This window comes from Vanessa tameamea, chromosome 16 (assembly GCF_037043105.1).
Source record: "Vanessa tameamea isolate UH-Manoa-2023 chromosome 16, ilVanTame1 primary haplotype, whole genome shotgun sequence".
Taxonomy (NCBI): Eukaryota; Metazoa; Arthropoda; class Insecta; order Lepidoptera; family Nymphalidae; genus Vanessa; species Vanessa tameamea.
In genome coordinates this window covers 12219290-12233792 of record NC_087324.1, presented here as the reverse complement: position 1 = coordinate 12233792, position 14503 = coordinate 12219290, and the positions used below count along the sequence as shown (strand labels likewise).

Sequence of the window (14503 nt, the reverse complement as noted above, 5' to 3'; positions counted from 1 at the left end):
TTTCATTAAAATTTATAAATAAAATTGTTGTGTTATGGAAACATATTAAAAAATATTTTATATTACCTAGGTAAATATTTTGTTTGTATAAATATAAAAAATAATAATTATATGCACTTTATTAAAATCAATATTAGATAATTTGAGAGGTGACCTTAGAGATGTTATATGTGGAAGAAAAAAAATAACAGCGATAAATTTCATAATTAATTTATTTTTACACAATATTCTCGACTAATGTCAAACAACTAATAATTATAATCCCAATACAAAAATATTTCATCTTCTTACTTATTATATTGACAGTTTTATTATACTTTTTACAAATGTATACCTATTTAATCCTCTTAATGTGCTTCTGGTCATATTTGTAATAATATAAAAATTACTGTGATGTTTACAAGTACTCACACTTCACTATACACTAACCTATTTAAATTTTCATCTCTCTGAAATTCATATATTTTTTTTAAATAAAGCAGTCAAAGTTTGAACCTTACAATTTGAGACAATTTATGACAGATTATGACAGGTTCCAGTATATTATCATTAGATTTTTTTATTTTTTATTTAAAAATGTACATCACATATTTGAAAGCACATATTTACATTGGATAAAGTATTTCATAACAAATAAATTGACGATAATTATTTTAACATTAAACAACAGAAATATCATCTCACATTTTATGGCAAATCGTCAATACCACAAAGAAATCTAAAAATTTTATCATTTAATAGACAATTATAAAACACAACATAGCTATATTTTACATAGTCTTATAACGAAATAAATAAATTATTCTCTAAATAGTTACGTCGCTTATTGTCAAATGAACCTAAACCCTATGAAAGAGCGGCCGCTGGCGCAATTCCTACTACTTACATTATGTACTAAATCTTTACACTCGTTTCAGGAATGTATCATTGGGCATTCCGGTTATTGGCCCTGCAAAACGAGACATAATCTAATCTATAATAAATTCTCATAATATACATATATCTAACGACATTATATCACGCTATGATATGATTTCGATCGACGACGAACAATAAAAGAAAGATATTGACACATAAGTACGGCCGGAGAGAAGTTAGTACGAACGGTATAACAGGAAAATATAGAATATTTATATAACATAAAATATAAAACAAATAACATCGTTCAAGAAAACAATCGAAACTGAGTCGAAACTCAGCGTTATCGACTAATATTTTTTCTAAGCAAATTATTTCTTTCGAAAAGTATTCATTAATATATTTAGTCTCAGACAGTTCACGAGTATAAAAGTAGTAATCAAATTATATAGATCGATAGTGTTTGGTATAAAATTATCATCCATTTTGTAGGAGTCCCTATTCCGAGTTCACGACATCATACGGCGTGCCACTGCAGAATGTCTCGCATGTTCAATATGTATAGCGAGGGGCCGCCTCGATGGAGGCACCCGGACACCCCGGCCGCGACCGCCGTCAGGGGCCCGGCGACGGATGCTCCGGAATACGGGGGGGACTCGCTAAAATTCGATATGCCGACTTCTCGTCCGATAGGGAGGGCTCGTGCTAGCAGTCGCGGTCCTCCCGCACCAGCTGCTGCGTGTCCACGCCCGTGTCGGCCGCCGGGTCCAGCGCGCGCGTGCGCTTCGTGCTGCGCGTCTCCGTCGACGACGGCGAGATCACCGCCGACACCACCTTCTCCTTCAGCTCCTCGGGCACCTCGTAGATGCCGGCTGCGGACAGATCGGGGCGGTCAACGGGCGGCGGCTCGCGGCGGGCGAGAGGGGGCGGCGGCTCGAGATACTCACGCAGCGGCGGCTCGGGCTCCCCGGCGGCGGCGGCGCGCGTGACGGCCTCGTACATGGGGTTGCTGAAGTCGCGCCCCTTGCGCGCCGGCTCGCCCAGCGCGTACGCGTCGGCCGCCGGCGTCGCCGCGCCCGCCGCGCCGAACTCCACGTTGGAGCCCGCGCGGAACGACACGCTCTGCGACGACGCCAGGCTGCCGAGCCCGCCGCCCTTGCCGCTGGAACGGAGAACGGCGAAAGTGAGTCGCGTGCCGGGCGGACGGCGTCGGCGGCGCCCGAGGGGGTACTCACAAGGGCCTCTTCCTGATGAAGAACCAGGCGGCGCCGGCGAGCAGCGCCAGCACCAGCAGCAGCAGCACGGGCACGAGCACGGCGGCGGCGGCGGGCGCGCGCGGCGCCGTGCTGGCGGCGGCGCCGGCGCACAGCGGCGGCTGCAGCGGCGCGCGGCACACGCACTCCAGCGCGCCCGCCGCGCCCGCCGCGCACGTGCCGCCGTTCTCGCACGGGCACACGCGCGGCAGCGGCCGCGTCGGCTCCACCGCTGCGGGCCAGGCCGAGGTACAGACGGATGGGAGCGAAATTGTGGCGCCCGGTACGGATACTTAATCGTGGCAATTTTTGGTTTGGAGCTTGTTCTGTTAAGTTTTTCGTATGACAAACCGTGGGTGTGGTTTTGTCCCGTCTCCTGCAGTCTCCTGCTTGTTTCGACTACTACGCGGTACATTCGTTAGAAATTCGAAATGACTCTCGTACGAGTGTGAAAAACTACAGAACCTCGCACATTATGTCGTAAAGTATGAATAAAAACAATAAAATCGTTCACGTTTAATTACTAAGTGCGCGAAACGGCCAAGAGAAAAGACTGCAAAAAAGTACAAATCAGACGTTAACATGAAAAAGAAGACAGAGCGGCGGCACAAGGCCGGAGCGGTACTCACGGGCGTCGCAGGCCAGCTCGTGCGTGGCGCGCTTGGGCGGCGTGAGCGCGTCGGGGCAGGCGCAGCGGCGGCCGGCCGGCACCGCCAGGCACAGGTGCGAGCAGGGGGAGCGCGCGCAGCCGCCGCGCGACGCGTTGTAGCGCAGCGGGTGGTACACTGCGGGCACGGGACCGTTACCGTTGCCGTCGGGCTAGCGCTCGGAACTCGCGTGTCGGACTCGCGTCTCGCGTGTCGAACTCACCTTTCACGGACGACGGGTTGACTAGGTCCTTGGAAATGACGAATGGCACCCCCCTCCCGAACTTGTCCTGCCTGACGAGTTCGCCCGTGTCCCTCGTGACCCAGTACAGTGACGATTCGAAAACGTCGAGCGACAGGGGATGCTTCAGGAAGTCGCCCTTCAGTATCACTCTCCTGTTGGAGCCGTCGTGCTTCATCATTTCGATCGTGTTGAGTTTGGTGTCGGCCCAGTAAATCGTGTGGTCCATGGCGTTATCGATTGCGAGTCCGGTCGGATGTCTGATGTTCTCTGTGATCAGAGGTCGTCTCTTCGAGCCGTCCATCCAGGCGATTTCGATCTTGGGCGCGGACCCCGCGTCCGCCCAGTACATCTTGCCCGATTGCGGATCGAGAACGAGCGAAGTCGGGCTTTCAATTCCGGCAGATACTAGTGCTCTTCGATATCTGCCGTCCGTCCGGGCCACCATGACGCGTCCCCTGGGTTTGGATCCGGTCCTGTCGGTTTCGGTCCAGTAAATATTATCTCCGATATAATCCAGGGCGATAGCGGTGGGTTTCGAATTGCCTTTCATTTTCAAGTCTTGGGCGAATCCGCTCTTGACTTGTCCGTTCAGAGCGTTGATCATGTACGAACGTTTAATGGTCTTATCGTAGCTGTCTGCCCAGAATACCATCTCCTGTTTGGGATCGTAGTCTATCGCTTCGATTCGCTTTTCGGACGTTATGACATCGAATTGTTCATTTTTGTCTTGCACGAACGCACGAATCTCCGGGCCGTTGGCAAACATGAGAACTACATCGTCTTTCATGGCTTTGCATATACCGGACAAGCTGTCTGCCAATCTGAAAATTATAAAAACAACAGCGGTATTAGTTAGTAAATAATTCTAAAATTTTGCGCATACCCTTCACGCTAAGTATGCACTAAGAGCAACGAGGTCGATATAGTCACACGAGAGGGACTCACTGGAAGCCCTCCCGACAGCCACAGCTGTAGCTGCCGTTGAGGTTGGTGCACAGATGTGCGCAGTGGTGCGCGCCCGTCGCGCACTCGTCCACGTCCTCGCAGCGCTTGCTGTCGGCGCGGGAGATGATCCAGCCCTGGAAGCACGTGCAGATGTACCCGCCGGCCGCGCCCGCAGCACCCACGGCGGTCGACGTCAGGTTCGTGCAGAAGTGCTCGCAACCCCCTGAACATGACGCGAGAGATTCGTATCAACGGAGAGTTCTAAGCGAGAGCAGGCAGCGACCGAGACACGCGCCGCACGCACCCTTGTCCGTGGCGGAGCAGGTGTGCGCGTGGTGGCAGCCCAGCTCGTCGGAGCCGTCGCCGCAGTCGTCGGCCAGGTCGCACAGCTGCGTGCGCGCCGCGCAGTGGCGGTTGGCGCACTGGAACTGCGTGAGCGGCTCGCACGGGCGCGCACGCACGGCGCACAGCGTCATGTTGTTCTCGTCCGAGCCGTCGCCGCAGTTGTCCACGCCGTCGCACACTTGGTACCTGCGCCGCGGAGTCGCCCTCGGTTAGTACGGGGTGACTTGGATTCGATTAGCCGAGTGTGGGGAAGTTCGCTCGTTACCTGGGTACGCAGCGATGATTGTCGCAATGGAATCGTCGAAGTGTATCGCAGTTGAAATTGGTACAGATGGATGGGGCCTCGTCGGACCCATCGCCGCAGTCGTCCGTTCCGTCGCATAGATCCGATTGAGAGACGCACAAGTTGTTACCGCACTGGAATCTATGACACAAAAAAATCAGTTTTAATATAAGGTTTTTTTTATATAAAATACGTAAGGATTACATTGCAGTTCTTATTACCTGCTTTCCGGGCAGTATCTGCCGCCTGGGAAACGCGGAGGACATCCGATTTCATCGGACAAATCCCTACAATCCCTGTCGCCGTCGCACCTGAAGTACGCCGCGATACAGTGTCCCGATTTACATTGGAACGTTCCATTTTTGCATTTGAATCCACCGCAATCCATTTCATCAGTATTATCACCACAATCGTCCTCGTGGTCACAGCGCCATCTTGATGAGATACATTTGCCGTTTCCACATTTAAATTCAGATTCAGAGCAATCTCTATATTTATGCTGGCAAACAGATTCCGCTTCGTCGCTTCCATCTCCGCAGTCATCGGTAAAGTCGCAGAGCCACTGTTTAGGAATACAACGCTTATTCTGGCACGTGAAATCAGTTTCACTATTACAGGAAGGACAATTTTCTGGTAACTCATCGGAACCATCTCTGCAGTCATCTTTACCATCACAGAATAACCATTTAGGAATACATCTATAGTTTGACTGCCCTGGACAACGTCTCCATCCGTTTGTACAATTCTTCTGTCGGCACATGTAAGCAGGTTCATCTGAATCATCACCACAGTCATTGTCGAAGTCGCACATCCATAGCTTAGGTATGCATCGACCGTTCTTACAAGAAAATTCTGAATCCGGGTTACACGGTCTATTGTGACACATCGCCGGGTCTTCATCACTGTTGTCTTTACAGTCTGTATCGCCATCGCATTTCCAGCTGTCTAAAATACATCTACCACTAGCTTTACACTTGAATTCGAGCAGAGGACATTCATGAGCGCACTGTGCCTCGTCACTTCCATCGCCACAATCATCTGTTCCGTCACAAATGGTTGCCGCCGGAGTGCAGTTCGTGTTCTTACATTGGAAGGAACCAGCTCTGCAGTGCCTAACAGGACAAGTGTCAGGTTCGTCTGATCCATCCATACAATCCTTTTCACCGTCGCATTTCCAGAACCAAGGAATGCACTTTTCGTCACGCCCATTGCATCTGTGTTGCCCATCGGTACAGTTGGCAATACATGTTTTCATGTCTCGTGCTAAATAAAATTGGTTCGGACATGCACACTTGTACGACGTCTCACCTTCTTCGCCGTAACCCTCAATATTTAAGTAACTGGATTCATGTGGAGGGGCAATGAGGCAAAGATGGGAGCACCCTCCGTTGTTATTTCCGCAAGGATTATTATATGATAATTGCCTTAATGGATGGACAACGTGAATGTCATAAGGACGATGTGTCGTATTTCTTAGTGTTTTTAAATTTTCACCGGAATGTTTATTCGCTTTACTAATGGCTTTAAGATTCCAATCAGTCCAATAAATTTCGTCATCGAAGAGACTAAGAGCAAAAACATGCGGAACCTTAGTACCTGATAATACAATATGACGGTGTCTTCCTTCCAAATCAGCTGATCCGATATAGTCCAAATGAGCATCTGCCCAATAGATTCTATCCGTGAAATAATCAATAGTTAGAGCATTAGGCCATGCGATATCGTCTTCCCAGTTCAAAATGGTTGTGAAGTTGGAACCGTCCATGCCAATTTTACCAATATACGCCTGTAGGTGCCAAGATGTATAGTATAAGTAACCGGTGCCTGGATGAACGACAATTGCTCGCGGGTCAGCAATTCCTGTTTTGAGCGTTTTCCGCCTAGTGCCATCTAATTCAGCTACATCTAAATTCTTCGAGTGTCGATCAAGCCAGTAAATCTTTCTTCCGATCCAATCAATTGCAATACCCTCTAAACCATGAGAGTCATGTCGGACTACTACTTCCTTAGTTGGGTTCGGATCAGAATAATCGGATCGATATATTGTTTTTGCAGACACATCTGCAAAATACATTTTGTTTTCCCTTATATCAAAATCTATAGCAACAACATTCATAAGATCTTGGTGAACGAGATTATATAAAGAAGCATCCGTGGACATATTTCTCACATAATATTTATTCGTGAATATAATCCACGCTGTGGTATTATCTTTTCTTTTACACGTGTGTTCATCTGCTTCTCTTTCGTAGTATTGATCGTTACATTTACAATAGTAGGACCCTGGAGTATTTGAACAATATTGCGAACAAACGCCCGGTGTTTCGAGACACTCGTCTATATCAGCACAAGCTTTACCATCACCTAATAGTTTATACCCTTGATTACAATCGCAATAATACCCTGTTAATGTGTCTATACATTTGTGACCGCACTGGTGAATTTCTAACTTGGCACATTCATCGACATTACAATGAGCAGGTTCGTCGGAATCATCAGAGCAATCCGACACTTTATTACAAACGAGTCTATTGTCTATACACTGATCGTTGTTACATTTGAATTGTCCCGCTGGGCAAGTCTTATTTTCTTTCACACATCCTACTTCATCAGAATGATCTCCACAATCGTCTTCTCCATCACATCTGAAGTGATTTCTGATACACTTGAAGTTCTGACACCTAAATTCTTGATCAGAACATGTTTTGTATTGCGTATTACATTGTTTCCCTTCGTCGGACCCATCTCCACAGTCATTATCGTGATCACAAACCCAGCCTTCATTAATACACCGCCCATTATTGCATTGGAATTGATCTTCAGAACAAGGAGTAGGTGTAGAGCAATGATGAATAGTTGAATTTTCATCCGTACCATCTATACAGTCTGGATCTCCGTCACACAGCCATTTCTTAGGAATACACTGTGCTCTACCCCAGAATTTGTTCTCTTCACAAGTGAATTCTGTTTCAGCATCACATTTTCTTTCATTGCACTGATGCCTGTCATCTTCATCACTATTGTCTAAACAGTCATTATCACCATCACATATATAAATTCTTGGTATACAGTTTCCATTATCGCAGGTAAACAAATCGCCAAAACAAGTTCTTCCTTCTGAGCGACAATACTCCGGAGGCTCATCGGCGCCATCACCACAATCATCGTCGCCATCACAGTACCAAGTGGCTGGTATACATCTATGATTGGGACAACGGAAGCTATTTTGTGGACAAGTTCTTTGAGCACAATGTAGCGGATCTTCATCAGAATTATCACCGCAGTCATTGTCGCCATCACAAAGCCAGTACGGTTCGACACAGATATTTGTTTTCTCGCATTTGAGGTGATTAGCTGGGCAAGTCGTATTCCTTGGGCATCTCTCGTGTGTTTCGTCGGATGTTATGTTATCTTTACAATCATTAATACCATTACAGACTTGCGTTTTAGGAATGCAACGCGAATTTAGACATGTAAACTCTCCGTCGGCACAAGGTGGGTACACACAGCCTTCTTCGTCTGATCCGTCTTTACAATCATTTTCGTGATCGCATTTCCAGGACTTAAATATGCAACGTCCATTATTACAACGGAATTCATTAGGTGAACAAGAGTGATACGAACAGTAATTTTTATCTTCGTCAGAGTTATCGCCACAATCGTCATCGCCATCGCATGACCACATACGACTTATACATTTACCGTTTGCACAAAAGAATTTACTCGGGTCACAGGTAATATTCTTTGCAACACACATTCTTCCTTCGTTTACCAACTTTGTGTTATCGTCGCATTTACATTCGACTGAATTATTAGGAGCTGGATGACAGCTTTGTGCACACCCTCCATTATTTATTTTACATAAGTTCTTCTGGCATTTCTGTCTACTGGTACTGTAAATGTGAATGTCTCGCGGTGAATCTTCTAAACGTTTAACCATTTCGACCATATTAGCACCAGTATGTTTTTCAGCTCTATATACCCCTCGCAGTTGAAGATCTGTCCAATAAATATAGTTACCAAACACTGTTATTGCGAACGGATATATTGTGGCAGATATTAAAACTTCTCGATCTGATCCATCTAACTTCGAGCGTTCTATTTTTTCACGAACAGCATCGGTCCAGTACAGCATATTCTCGTCGAAATCAATAGTAAGTCCACTAGGTTGCGAAAGGTCTTTATCTATTATAGCCTTTTTAAGGGAACCAGCCATCGTAGTCCTATAAATTTTACCGGATGTTCCAAATCGACCCCAATCTGTATAGTACAGAGTTCCATTACAGGGATCAACGACGATAGCTCTAGGGCGTTCGACTCTTGCTATCATTACCAACTCAGTACCATCTAAGTTCATAGCGTAAATAGAATTATTGGAACTATCTGTCCAATATACTTTCTTTTGTGTCCAGTCGTATGATATACCTTCCGGGTTAATATTTTTATTTATAATGTTTTGAATACCTGATGGGTCGGGATTATTCGCCGACATCCAAGCGATTCTCGCCCAGGGTCTTATTTGTGTGAAGAATAGTTTATTGTCTGCGTAGTCAAAATCAACACCGACTACATTTGTGAGATTTCCAATAGGTTTAAATGGTACTCCTGTAGATTTTGGATCCAAGTTGACGGCGCGAATTTCAGTTCTGGTTGTAAATACTAAATATTCATCGACAACTTCGCATTTTTTGGGATTGTTGACTGACACTTGGCCTGTTGCACATTCACATCGGTGGGTGTAGCCTTTGTTAGCTTCTGGAGGATAGCTGAAGCAAAGTTGTTCGCAACCTCCATTCCCGAGCTTTCTGCAAGGATTGTTTTCATCAGTTGGTTGATTGTTGATATCAAATATGACGATATCTCTCAGTTTAGGTAGATTAGTGCGTAATTTTTCTGGCATTGACATATTACCCGGAAGTTTGGATGCTTTATAAATCGTTTGCAAGTTCCTGTCCACCCAATACACACTTCCAGTGTGGATAGCAATACCCATTGGATTGGGTAAATTTGACCGAATAAGTTGTCTACTGCCACCGCTGTAAGAGATTTTTTGTATTTGATCGAGTTTTGAGTCTACCCAATATACGTCATGAGTCAACATATCTATTGTTAAGTCTCGTGGGTTCGAGATCCCTGAACTAACAATAGTCTGCCAGTTACTGCCGTCTAGATAACTTTTTCCGATTCTCGGATACTGACCGTAATCTATCCAATAGAGAAGTTTTTTCAGAGGGTTTACAGCAAGTTCCCTTGGAGCGTCCATGGTAGTTTTAACTAGAACTTTTCTGTTTGAACCATCAAGCCAAGACATTTCTACATAATTCTCGTGTGGAAATACATTCGTAAAGTATAAGTTGCCGGCCACCCAATCCACGGCTAATCCTCGAATACCATTGCTACCGATACCTTCCTTCACAATATGTTCAATCTCGGACCCATTAGGTCTGATACGGAATATACCATTCCATTGACCTCGGTTGAACTCCACCCAGTATATATAATTTTCCGCGAAATGAACGTCAACGTGAAGTATGTGATGCCCTTGTCCTGTGACTGGGACCATGGCTTCTGCACTACTGTCGAGACTATAACCTCGAATGAGGTCTAATTGAGACACGACAGCAAACGTTTTGTACGGCACACAGTTAATTTCATTTTCTTTCCTGTACCCTACAGAGCAAGCGCAAACTCTCGATCCCCCTTCACTCGGAATGCATATCTGTTCACATCCTCCATTATTTTGAGAACAAGGATGATGCATCATCTTCCTCTTCTGGAATATAGTTAAAGATTTTAAATCGCTTTCGTTATCTAATATGACTTTAATGTTGTCTCCGTTCGGAAGATCGGCTTTGAAAATTTTTTCGTGTCGCGTGTCTAATACATACAAACGCGAATCCAGGACCGCTATCACTTTTGGATATGAGATAGCGTTAGCTTCTGTTAAAATTGTCTTCCGATCATTTCCTTCCGTATTAACACTGTTTATGCTAGCAGGGTATTGGGTGCTGAAATACACGATTTTCTTCTCAATGTCGATTGCAACAGCTTCTGGTCTTTCGATGGTGTCTACAAGGATAACCGGGTTACTCCCATCCATGTTAACTTTACCGATCTTAGCAGGCACTCCAAATCCTCCATCGTCAGCCCAGTAGATTTTTCTGTTAAAGAAAAATTAAAGGGTATTTAAATATATATATTATTAAAAAACATAATCATATAAAATCTTGAACGTGTTTTACTCACCCTTCGGTCGGATCCAAGCACAATCCTTTTGGTTTTGCTATCGACATCCTACTACCATCATTGGCAAATACTACGGTCCTGAATTTTACTTTGCCATCGACTCGAACCAATTCAATATTACTTGCAGCTTTATTTACCATGAATAAATTGCGTCCTAGCCAATCGAAAGCAATAGCAGAAGGAGATCCGACTATACCAGTATCTTGGCCAAGGAATTCCACTTTATTACCACCCCCATACGGCATAGTATAGATCGTACAGTTCTCATCATCTTCGCTATCACCAGATATAGACTGAAGCCAGTAAAGCAAATGACCTTGGCGATCATAGTCCAGTTGTACGCCGCCTAAGTAAATAAAATATGTTGTTAAAAAAATATCAATACAAAGGCCACACTGAAAGATTTAGACTTTACACAAATTTACCTTGGATTCCAACAACGGGAGGTAACTGTCCAGCTCTTCCTGAACCATCTGTTGACAGATCTATGATTTGCGATCCTTTCAAAACCATGAGGTAAGCATTTTCCTCTGTAATCAAAATATTAATATTATTAGTAGGATGATATTTCTGGAGGTTAAAACAACGTTAAATGATCTTGGATATTTGTATACATTATAATGTGTAATATATTATTTTGTAATGAGTTATAACAACAGAATAATTTCAATACCTTCAATGCACTTTCCGTCAGGCAACAATTTATATCCTGGCTTGCACATACAGCTGTACCCAGTCGTATTGTTCGGGCTCAATAAACAGAGGTGCTGACATGTATCCTTCTTACACGGTGACGGATATTGTGGTTGTAACGATGGATGGTGGACGTGAATGGACAGAGGTTGAGATATTAAATGAGACACCACAGTTTGATTCGTTCCTTTAAACTTATGAGCCGATAGGACCCTGTTCAACTGTCGGTCCGTCCAGTACAATGTATCTTCAAATAGAGTCAGCGAATGCGGATGTAATAAGTAATGACTGCCAGCTAAGACTTGTTGGCGACCTGAACCGTTATAATAGCAGAAATCGATGAAGTCCAGCTTCGAATCCGCGAAATACACCCGTTGCGTGGCGGTGTCTAGTGTTAAACCGTTGGGCCAGTATATTTTTGTTGTAATGATAGCCATGCGTTGAGTTCCATCCATTCCGACTCTTTCGATTCGAGGGTTCTCTCCCCAGTCGGTCCAGAACAGCCATCTCGCGTTGGGCGCTGGGTCCAGACACATCCCTCTCGGTTGCGTGATGTTACCGCTCAACAGAGCCGTCCTGGCGCTCCCGTCCTCCCTCGCCACCTCGATAGTGTTCAGCTTGCTGTCCAGCCAGTAAACATTCCCGGCCACCCAGTCGTAAGCCAATCCCTCCACCAAATCCAATCCGGTCGAAACGATAACCTGAGGTTCGCCGCCGCGATCCAGACGAGATATCTTCTTCAGCTTCATGTCCGACCAGAATATGGTTCCAGTGTGCATGTTGGATGCGGTTGCGACGACATTCTCGACGTTTATCGGCACCCTCTCGAGGCCCTGCTCGTTCAAGTCGGCCACCAGTATCGAGTGCCTGTTGGAGATGATCAGGAAGGCGCTCGAGTGGTTGTCGGCCTTGCAGCCGTGCTTGTCCGCGTTGAGGCGGTACCCGTCCACGCAGCCGCAGGCGTACGAGCGCTTCGTGTTGGTGCAGATCTGCGAGCACAGGCCCGGCGGGTCGCACTCGTCCTCGTCCTCGCACGTCAGCCCGTCGGCGCTCACCCGCTCGCCCGTCGGGCACACGCACAGCGGCCCGGCGGGCGTCGGCCGGCACTCGCTCGGGCACGACCTGCCGTGCGCGCACGTCGCGAAGTCGCACGCCGGCCCTGCGGACGCACACGGTCAGCGGTGCCAACGGACTCGTCCACCATACAGGACGGCACTACGAGGAAGGGAACTCACCCTCGTCGGCGCCGTTCGGACAGTCGAAGTTGGTGTCGCACACCTGGGTTATGTTCACGCAGCGGTCGGTGACGCCCGGGCATTGCCACTGTCCCGACGGACACCTGGAAGGGTCGGCGGAAACGAGTTAGTCAAATTTCCTGGCGAAATGTTCCGAGAGCCGCACGCGGCGAGGTCGGGCGCACCTGAAGGGCGGCGGCTCGCAAGCGTGGCGCAGGCCCTCGTCGGAGCCGTCGCCGCAGTCGTCGCGGCCGTCGCACACGGCGGCGCGGAACACGCAGCGCGCGTTGTCGCAGCGGAAGTGGCCCGCGCCGCACGCCGCCGCGCCGCACTCGGCCGGCTCGTCCGACACGTCCTCGCAGTCCGGCGTGCCTGCGCAGCGGGCGGTCAGGGGGGGCTCGCCGGGCGGGCCGGGCCGGGCCGGGGAGTACTCACCGTCGCAGTACCACGTGCGCGGGATGCACAGGCCGGACGCCGCGCACTGGAACTGGCGGTCGGCGGCGCACTGGTGCGGCGCCAGCGACGGGCAGCCCGCCTCGTCGGAGCCGTCGTTGCAGTCGGGGATGCCGTCGCACTTGTACGCCTCCTGCGGACCCGAGCGTTACGTGTCGCCTCGTCGGAACGAAACGGCTCTCGATGAGAACCGAATACGGTTTTCGACAAAGAATTTCGGTGATGAAGATCGTGTCCCGACGGCGGTCGCTCCGAAATGAAAGTAAGCAGCCGCATAATGTGAACCAAATTTACGTTATGCGGCTGCTTACGATTCCAAAACTCGTCACTTGGGAGATGACTTCTTTACGCTAATTCAATTTTTATTTGAGTGCATTTCGAATTATGAACCTGAACGCATTGCTTGAGGTCGGCACACTTGAACTGCGACGCGAGGCAGGACACGGGCGGGCAGTCGGCCTCGTCCTGCTTGTCGAAGCAGTCGTCGTCGCCGTCGCACACCCAGGACGCGGGGATGCAGTGGCCGGTGCGCGGACACGTGAACTGAAACCACAACGAGCGGCTCGACGGGTGGGTACGTCAATGGAGTGACTAATTTACTGCTTGATTACTTTCGAAATATAAGGCGCCGTCCCAATCGTTTTTCTCCTTTTTTAAATTATAATGCAATAGGATAGCTTAACTGATCGATACCTCATGCCACCACGACGGTAACCCTATTTCTATAAATCGATGTCCAGTTTATCAATTAAACAGAAATACATGCATATATTATAACAGCAAAGCTAAGCGGCAGAACCAGGCTTACCTGGAAGTAGGCACAGGTTTTGTCAGCGCAATGGGAGCCCTCGTCGGAGCCGTCGCCGCAGTCGTTCTCCGAATCACACTTCCAGGTGTTGGGCACGCAGCGGCCGTTCCCGCACTGGAACTGCGACGAGCTGCACGTCACGTTGACGCAGCCCGTCTCGTCCGAATAGTCGCCGCAGTCGTTCTCGGAATCGCATTTAAAAGTGGCGGGGATACAACGGCCCGACTTGCACATGAACTCTGTCGAGCTGCACGTCATTTCTGAAAATATATGCGATATTTTCAGAAATTTCATTCTCTAATTGATAAGCGAGTCTGCCCGAGAATATGTTCAAGCGGCGGCCGAATCGTTCGAAAGATTTATAACAGTTGGTTTGTTTGAGAATTTTGAGTCAGTGGCGCAATAATACACAATTATAATATTGAAATTTAATATCTAAATCATTAGTCGTCGTATAAGAAAATCGCTTAAATATAAATTTTACAAAATATAT

General features: G+C 47.3%; 1 protein-coding gene across 1 annotated transcript in view; it reads right to left on the bottom strand.

Moving 5' to 3' along the window:
• Positions 1-194: 194 nt before the first annotated feature.
• Positions 195-14503, bottom strand: part of Mgl (Megalin) — a 194717-nt gene continuing 180408 nt past the window's right edge. Inside the window, exons 11-27 of the mRNA XM_064217394.1 lie at positions 14011-14270; positions 13593-13745; positions 13185-13335; positions 12935-13121; positions 12750-12853; positions 11495-12673; positions 11247-11351; positions 10822-11167; positions 4797-10736; positions 4558-4716; positions 4252-4478; positions 3948-4170; positions 2982-3823; positions 2741-2896; positions 2094-2343; positions 1806-2020; positions 195-1730 (exon numbers count right to left, since the gene is read on the bottom strand). Coding sequence (XP_064073464.1) covers positions 1564-1730; positions 1806-2020; positions 2094-2343; positions 2741-2896; positions 2982-3823; positions 3948-4170; positions 4252-4478; positions 4558-4716; positions 4797-10736; positions 10822-11167; positions 11247-11351; positions 11495-12673; positions 12750-12853; positions 12935-13121; positions 13185-13335; positions 13593-13745; positions 14011-14270 — 10664 coding nt within the window. The 3' untranslated portion in view covers positions 195-1563. The remainder of the gene's footprint in view (positions 1731-1805; positions 2021-2093; positions 2344-2740; positions 2897-2981; positions 3824-3947; positions 4171-4251; positions 4479-4557; positions 4717-4796; positions 10737-10821; positions 11168-11246; positions 11352-11494; positions 12674-12749; positions 12854-12934; positions 13122-13184; positions 13336-13592; positions 13746-14010; positions 14271-14503) is intronic.